This window comes from Euphorbia lathyris, chromosome 7 (assembly GCF_963576675.1).
Source record: "Euphorbia lathyris chromosome 7, ddEupLath1.1, whole genome shotgun sequence".
Lineage (NCBI taxonomy): Eukaryota > Viridiplantae > Streptophyta > Magnoliopsida > Malpighiales > Euphorbiaceae > Euphorbia > Euphorbia lathyris.
This window is the reverse complement of record NC_088916.1, coordinates 50,123,182-50,131,655: the sequence shown is the minus strand read 5'-3', so window position 1 is coordinate 50,131,655 and position 8,474 is coordinate 50,123,182. Positions and strand designations below refer to the sequence as shown.

Below are 8,474 nucleotides of genomic sequence, written 5' to 3'. Positions count from 1 at the left end.
ATCTATATTTTTACATACTAATATTTATTTTGAAGTATAAACTTTATTTTTTTTGTTATTAGAAAATATATTTGATTTTTAAGTCAGAATCTATTCCCGTCCTAGTTTGCCTAAATTAACAGCAGACTGGACTTAGTTTGTAAAAAGCCCAAATCTGACTGGTCCATGCCCGACCCATAACATGTGAAGAAAATGCTAGTATTATTACTGGGCTAATTGAAAAGCAGGTTTTGGCCCATACCATGCGAGGCAAAAACACACAAATCTGTAAATTTGGGCCAGAAAAGCCCAAAAGTATTTCTAAATTAATTGTCTAAAAAAGAAAAATGAAGTTTCGAATGTGGATAGAAAATGGACGGGCTGAAGCGAATATGGCGAATCGTGTCATCTTCTCATTTGAAACTAAGCTTTTCCATGGATATGGCAAAAGCGCCAAAATTCCTTCCTCAACTTCCACAGGTACTCTCCAAATCCACTCAGTTTTAGAGTTCTTGTATATTTTTTCTGTTCGCCATTTTAGTTGCACGAATAGTGTTTGATGATTTGCTCCTTCTAGTTTTTGCCAAGTTTATGGCATACCAAAGTAGATTTTCATTTCCGAATTGAGGTCAAAATCTGAATCCAAAATTCTTTTTGTGGCAGACAACGAAAGATTTGAACTTGATATCACCGATCATATGGACCTGATTTTTCCTACACAAACACACCTACCTGTCTTCCACCATTGTTGATTGACATCCACACTTTTATTCAATTACATTCGTATGACTCTGATTTTGTTGGTTTTTTGTCTGAAAATATCAGCTCTCTGAGTTCGATTTTTTTTCTGGTTCTCATTCCTAGCTAGTTGATGATGGAATGAGATAAAGAGTAAAGCCAAGTATATCCAGAATCTATCTCCTAAGTTGTTCAATTTAAAGCAGAATATACATTTATTTTGTAAGATTGTGCTATGTTGGAGGCTTGCTATTCGTTGTGATGCAAAAGCAGAATATATTATATTCCGAGCCCTCTTTCGGTTTTGGACCTAATCTTGATAGGCAATTTGGAACCAGAATTCCTCATGTAGCTCCAAGAATCAGTCTTTGTACATGGAATGCAAAATGTTGTCTTGTACCCATCACTAAAAAAGGGGATTTATTGAGAAAGACTGAAACTTTGTTGGAATATGGAAGGATTAAAGCTGTGGGTGATGGAAATTCAGGTGAATTATCTGATGAAGACGACGATTTGTGTCCTGTGGAGTGTGTTAGAGAGTTTAAAACTGATGAGGAATTCTTTGAAATTATTGAAAAAGCCAAAGAGAATGATGCTTTAGTTGTGGTTGATTTTTATCGTCGGTCTTGTGGAAGCTGCAAGTATATAGAGCAGGGATTTGCTAAATTATGCAGAGCAGCTGGTGACGAGGCTGCTTCTGTGATTTTCTTAAAGCATAATGTGAGTATTTTGCAAGATAAGCTTATCTAGATTACTATGAATATGATATTGAATTAGTGTTTATGTTGAGTGCAGGTAATTGATGAGTATGATGAGCAATCTGAGGTTGCTGAACGGCTTAGAATTAAGGTACTAAATGGTGTTTATGGACATTTTGATGTGTAGTTGTGGACTATGAAACTACAATACGTATCTCTTGCTATATTGTGCATTTTATATTGATGTTGGATGATTCTGATATGAAATGATGCAGACAGTGCCACTTTTCCATTTCTATAAAGGAGGAGTGTTGTTGGAAGCATTTGCTACCAGAGACAAAGAGCGGATTGATGCTGCAATTCTTAAATACACTACTTCTGCTTCTGCTTCTCAACCCACTTGAACTATATCTTCCTCACAAAATAACAATGAAGGGGGCACATATACTCGAGGAGTACTGTAGAAACTCTCCTATTTCGGTTATCAATATACACGTGTCGATGTGTCGTCATGTACTTTACGCATGTGTCATATCATTTGAAAACAATACGTAGTTAAGACTTAATATATCAAGAGTCTTCTGTACTTAGTTAAATAATTCCACTGGTTGATTAAAGTGACATATTCATTCTCTAAATTTACTTAAATGTACACATTTCAATGTGTCTAAATTTTAATTTTACTCTGCCACTTAAAACTTATGAAGTTAGTCATGTCACTTTAAACAACATTAGGTGGCTAATGAGCACTACAAGGACCATTACAACATTAAGTGTTGTGGTAGCCCCTATAGGTGCTCGGCGTTGTTGAAGTCCCCACGCATAGAGTAATATGTAAACTTTCTGGTAAACTCATTTGTGGCCTTGAGGCTTCCCTGTCAGTTGTGGCCTTGAGGCTTCCCTCTCAGAACTGGAGTTGCCTCTCCTTCTACTAAAGTTAAGAAGTATAGAAGACATCTGATGTAAAGTCTAAAATAAAAATGTTTCCTTTAATTCTATGGAATTTTGTGTATTAAGTGCTTAATCTTCTAATTTAATACATTAAAGTCTTAAATTTTTATAATCAAATATAAAGTTACATTAATTGCTTAACGTGACTATTTCACTTTCTTACTGACTGATAATTAATCACTTGATATGACTATATGCTATGATCATACAATGCAGTTATTTCTCTCTTCAAATGGGGAGAATAAAATGTAAAAATGCCAAATGATTAGATTGAAAATGCTATAAGAGTTAAGTGGAAAATCAATTTGCTTGATTATTAGAGTTCAGGAAATTTAGATGTACACTTGAAATTAAGAAGCCTCAAGGTTTTTCTTATTCTAAGAAATTAAAAAAAAAAAAAGAATCCAACTAATTAAATGTTGGTTCATTAGGTACAACATACATTTGGAATTGATAAATTACTAAATATATGGGGAAGTAATAAAAAATGGAGAGGAAGAAAAAAATCTTAGGTCCTCCTCTCCTATGAGTTGTAATAAATGGGTAACATTAAAATAAAAGTAGAAAGAAACAAAAAAGTTATGGTGTTAAAGAGGAGAGGAGATGATGTCTGAGTCTGAGCTTTAATTATTGAAATTGCTGAATTGCTTAAAAAATCTGGCTGGAAGTCCATTTACTGGCACTGGGAATGGCCCATACTGTATCCCTTTTTCAGATCCTACCACTTCCCATCTGCAACCAAATTCACCCTTACTCATTTATTCCTCATTTGTCAATTTCTCAATCTATCCATGATCCTCCAACTATCATACATGGAAATGATAAATATCAAATTCATTCAATTTTACATTTGATTTGATTTCTCTTATAGTGGTTTTAACCAGATTTTATCAATAACAGTCACCAGAATTGTTCCGATCAGTTTCCAGTGATTGTTATTGTCAGAATCCGGTTAAATGAACCGGAGGATAAATCAAATGTAATGTTGGATGAATATGTACTGTAATGACTACTTTTGTGGTGTTGACGTTCCATGTTTAATAATTGAAAGACCATGAATGCAATTAATCCTATATTTTGCTACATTTTTTTTTCTTTATTTTTCATGTACTTTGACTTAATTTTAAGTTCATAATGAAAAAATTCATAATTCAGGGATTATTGATCAAAATACCTGAACTTAGTAACCATATGATGGATAATTATAAGCATCTCTAGCTTGGCCAATTCATTTCCTGGACAAGCATGAACTCCGCTCCCAAATGGCATAAATGTATTTGGTTTTGGTGCAACCTGTTCATATCATATTTAAAAAAAATGGAATAAGAATTATAAATGTTTTTAGAGTATGTTTGTTTACTTCGTCATTTTCACTTTTTGTCTGTTTATTGTTTACCTTTTATATATGAAAAGTAACTTTTTAAACGATAGATAACCTATAATTTTTTTACAGCAAACAACAAACAGTGCAATCATAATATTTTAGATTAAATTAAGTTGAAGAAATAAATTAATCTATTTTTTATCTAAAAATGTCCATATGTGTTAAAGTCACTGAATCTGGCTAGGAAAAAAGGCAAACAACTTTCCTGATTATTCCTTTTAAAAATCATACCTCAAATCTGGAAGGATCAAATCTTTGAGGATCACTGAAAAATTCAGGATTGTAATGAATGTTCCTGAACAATGGCATAACCTTCCAACCTTTGGGAATCAGGTACCCTGTATGTAATTCACCATCACCATCAATGTCTCTTTCATTATATGTCAAGATAATCAAATTCAATTTGACCACTCCTTTTCATCACCAATTAGAGTTTTTACTTTTTTTCTCCATTTGCTCCCAAAAGAACAATGTGGGGTTTCTTTAGTTTGACCGTCTTATATTACAATAATAGATTCTTAGCAGCTAAGAAAATATTACCGAGGAATACACCGGGTCAATTAATTGATATCACCTTGCGTAAAATTATTTTAACATCGTTCATCTCTTATGAAATTATATTTATTTCATTTTTTCATTGGTCAGGTGTATTACTCTAAAATATTTATTTTATTTTTTCATTGGTATGGTGTATTACTCTAAAACAAAAAGAAAATGATATAAAAATGAATTGATAATAACCTTGATTAGAGGTATTATGTAATTAATTACCTTTATATTCCACATCAGCTACAGCTTCTCTAAAGGTAAAAGATATAATGCTTGCCATTCTTAGACTCTCCAACACAACCTGAAAATTCCAAACAATAAATATCAGTAAATTTTTCTCAAAAAAAAAAAAAAAAAAAAAAAAAAAAACTTGTAAGCAAAATATTGTATTTTACTATATTTGTTTATATATATATAAAATGATAAATATATATACCTTGTGAGTATAGGGCATGCTTCTAGTTTGATTCCAACTCAATGTCTGACCAAATTTATTATTCATTTTGTATATTCCTTCCTGTTCAGCCTGTGCAAATACAGCCAAACCAATAATATATATTTGACATTGATAATGACAATTAATTAATAATGATACAATTAACTTTATTATTTTATTAATTTTAAAAAAAAATAAAAAAAGAGTGGTAGACCCAGGGCTGCTTAAAATGGAATTGGATATTATTATATTATGGAAGCTACCTTTACAGCCTCTAGAAGTTTCGGGTTATCATGGAGGTATTTCACAATCCATGTCAATGCACTGGCGGTGGTGTCCTGAGCTGCAAACAGTACTCCGATTATGTTATCGGCGATCTGATCATCGTTTAATACTAGTCCTTTCTCATCTTTTGAGTTCAATAAACACCCCAAAAGATCATTTTCTACTAATTTCTTCTCCTTTCTTTCGGTGATAATCTCACTCAGAATCTTGCTTAGCCTCTTCCTTGCCTGCATGAATAATTATAAACTCATTATACCATATTAATTAAGTAAGAGATTAGATTAAGCTTAGTTATAATAATTACCATTAGTGCCTTTTTGTATGGAGTTCCTGGAATTGAAGTTGGTAATGAATTGTAACCTTTATCTACTATTCTGTAATTCTTTTCCAATTCTTGTCTATAATGGGTTTCCAATTTCCCAAAAATTGCCAGTATACCTACTTCAAAAGAAAACTGCAGATTCCTCATGATTAGATACTGAATGTTAATATTTAAATATCAAAACAGAATCTCAATAAAATAATCATATTGCAGATTCAAAATATACTACTTTAAGAAACCATATAGAATTTTTAAATATTGTAGACCACATGTAACACATCCGAACAATTAAAAAATATGCATTATTCGTGTTAAAAGTATTAAAAATGTCTGCAAGTGAAATCAAATGATTGGTTGCGAGATGCAGAACTTCAAACCTTTGATTTAGGGGAGAAAATAATGAAAATTACATTTACGACGGAAATTTCTATCGCTAAAGATAGAAATTCCGTGGTCATTTTGTTATTTCTGGATCCCATTTGCGACAAATTTGAGATCAGAAAACGCATTTGCGACGCTTTTTTCCGTCGTTGATTATTAATCTCTTAAAAAACCAGTTTGTTTAGTAAGTTTTTGGCCAATTGACTTTCAGAGTGTTTAGTTCTGATTCTGCTACTATTGTTCAAGCTGTATTGCTTCAAGAATATTGTAGAATTTCTCATGTTTATACCTTTTTCATTTCGTGAAAAGTATTAACGACACGGCCGTCGCCGAATGAGTCTAAAGTGGAAACAGCAATGGCAGAAATATCAGAGACCAAGTTTCGAAGTGCAAAGAGAGACAAGGATCCCTGAACCAGTTTCCTTAACCGTAAATGGTAATCTCCTTGGTGAAAAAACAAGGCAGAAGGGCCAATAAGGTGTTCTTTAGATTTGGGGTAAGTGGGTTTGAACAAATGAGCTTGAGTCACTAGCACAAACCGAGCTGCCTCAGGACTCGCCAGCATCACACAAGGACAACCAAGAATATGTGTTTTGAAGATCTCCCCATACCTGTTCATTAATTCAATCACCACATTTAGTAGAAAACACAGAAGAAAATAGAAGAAAAGAAGGTGAAAGTAGTAGAAAGTAAGTGAAAACCTTTTCTGTTTCTGAGAAAAGAAAACGTTAGGGTCATGGGAATAAAGTTGAAGAGTCTCTCCAATGTAAGGCCAACCCATAGAACCAGGAGGAAGCTTTGGTCTCTTATGGTGTTCTCTCCTAGATCTTGATCTTCTAGTGACATAAAATCTTAGAGTAACAAGGAATATAAGAAAGTAAATGACAATGCCACTCATTTTACGTGAGTTTTAGAGGCTTGTTTGTCTTTGAGGGAGAGGCAGAGCAACTCGGTTTATATAGGTGAATTCAATGGATAAAGACAAATTACTTTTAGAAAGATAAAATAAAAATAAATGAAGTGAATATGCAGTAGCTAGCTAGAATATATATCTGGTATTTAATATTCCCACAACTCCAACCACAATATGGGAAACTATTTCATATTTTTACTTTTGAGTTTATATATATATCCACTATCTTTGGATAATCATTTTTTTGGTCGACATCTTGGATAACCATTAATTAACTACTGTATTCCTCATGTGTAGCAAAGTTTAGAAAAGGGTATGTACTTACTTCTAAGACATAACAAACCACGATTTTAACGAGGGTTTATAGTAGAATCATAGATATTAACTCTTCACTGTTGACTCGACTATATTTGACATAGTGAGAACAGTCTTGGTTACATGCACCTTAATGAGCATGTATAATTTGTTCATTCACCGTTAGATCTAGGCTTATTAGAATTCTAAGGTGGAGATTCAAAACATCCTCAGGCTTAGTGATGAGGGCATCTTGCACTCATACGCGTGGCGTAAGATAGAACACGCGGAGCGTGAATCCGGAGCCGAGAGAAAGGAAGAAAACCACGCGGAAGGGGAATCACTAGGGCATTCTACGCAGAGCGTGTTGTCCAGTACGCGGAGCATGGATCGAGCCTTCGGGGAGAACCAGTTCCAGGAGGACATTTACGCGGGGCGTACTCCTAAGGGCGCGGAGCGTACAGACCACCTTCGTGAACCTTTAAGTCCAAAGATGCACTCACGCGGAGCGTGAGAAGATATACGCGGGGCGTGCTTCATCTGAAGGATACTTCCTCCCCAAGTTCTTCATGATATGGACCACTCCTTAATTACACCTTTGCCACACCCTAATTACAACTCTACCACTCCTATATTTACAATCATGCCACCCCTTTACCATTAACCCAAGTTACCCTTATCTTTATCATTTTAATTAGTTATTTGATTTACCCTTTTATGTAATTTGTTTTAGGGTTTTGAGATTGTATAAATACACCTCTTTCTTTGTAATTGAATTAAACTTTTTATCAATCAAAATTATATCATCTTCTTCAAGAAGTGTTTGTTAAGGTTTTTACCTTCAACAATGGGGATTTCACTATTCCTATGGATTTAGTCCATGAAACCCGGGATTCACTCCTTCTAGTTTAGCTAGAGAAGAACATCTTTGTTAGTTTACGATTAAAACTAACACGTCCCGAAACCGATCTGTATCAGTTGGTATCAGAGCCGATCATTTTCCTTGAACGGAGACTTCTTTCGACTATGGTTCAACCAATATATGAAGAAACTTTCACAAGGGGTTGGAAAATCTCGAAGCCATCGTGAGGAGGCATAGAGAAAGTACTAAGGAGGATTTTCGAGCGATACACGAGCTAACGAGGAAGCTTGCGACATCCGTAAAGAGTCTCAAGCAAGAATGTCGAAATAGCTCCCAACCAACCATGGAAGTCCCTCCTAAAGATCCATCACCAATCTTTTCTCCATCACCCATTGTCAAGGTAAATCCTCAACTTTCAAATTCTAATGTTAAAGTTATGGATAGTCCTATTGCTAGGGAGGAGTTGAATGTTTGTGATATTGTTTGTGGTGTTGGAGGGGATTTAGATTCTTCTTGTGGATTTATTGATAATGAAATTATGGAGGAGGATTTAGATTCATTTGTGGATGAGGAGGAAGGGATGCTTGTATGTGAGACCATGGGGGAGGTTGACTTTGTGTGTGTTAAAAATGAGAAAACCCATATAGCAAGGGATGCTCCTTTTGTGTTTGATAAAATGCCC

The 8,474-nt window shown here is 34.2% G+C and overlaps 2 protein-coding genes across 5 annotated transcripts; one reads left to right on the top strand and one right to left on the bottom strand.

The window, feature by feature from the left end:
• Positions 1–346: 346 nt before the first annotated feature.
• Positions 347–1,981, top strand: LOC136235780 (thioredoxin-like 4, chloroplastic). Of its 4 annotated transcripts, none has more exons than XM_066025804.1 (4): positions 347–459; positions 805–1,437; positions 1,513–1,566; positions 1,691–1,981. In XM_066025804.1, the coding sequence occupies exons 2-4, from the start codon at positions 979–981 to the stop codon at positions 1,817–1,819; spliced, it is 642 nt and encodes a 213-aa protein (XP_065881876.1). In that variant the 5' UTR covers positions 347–459; positions 805–978; the 3' UTR covers positions 1,820–1,981. The 4 variants fall into 4 exon arrangements, with proteins under 4 accessions (XP_065881876.1, XP_065881877.1, XP_065881875.1 ...); XM_066025805.1 differs by having other exon boundaries at positions 353–459; positions 844–1,437; XM_066025803.1 differs by having other exon boundaries at positions 353–459; positions 643–1,437.
• A 669-nt stretch (positions 1,982–2,650) lies between these two features.
• LOC136235779 (abscisic acid 8'-hydroxylase CYP707A1-like) lies at positions 2,651–6,672 on the bottom strand. The gene is made up of 9 exons (XM_066025800.1): positions 6,425–6,672; positions 6,013–6,334; positions 5,325–5,474; positions 4,999–5,247; positions 4,736–4,825; positions 4,522–4,600; positions 3,982–4,088; positions 3,541–3,659; positions 2,651–3,098 (listed from the first exon to the last, which is right to left on the bottom strand). Exons 1-9 carry the CDS (start codon positions 6,619–6,621, stop codon positions 2,990–2,992), a joined length of 1,422 nt encoding a protein of 473 aa, XP_065881872.1. The 5' UTR covers positions 6,622–6,672; the 3' UTR covers positions 2,651–2,989.
• Between the last annotated feature and the right edge of the window lie 1,802 nt (positions 6,673–8,474).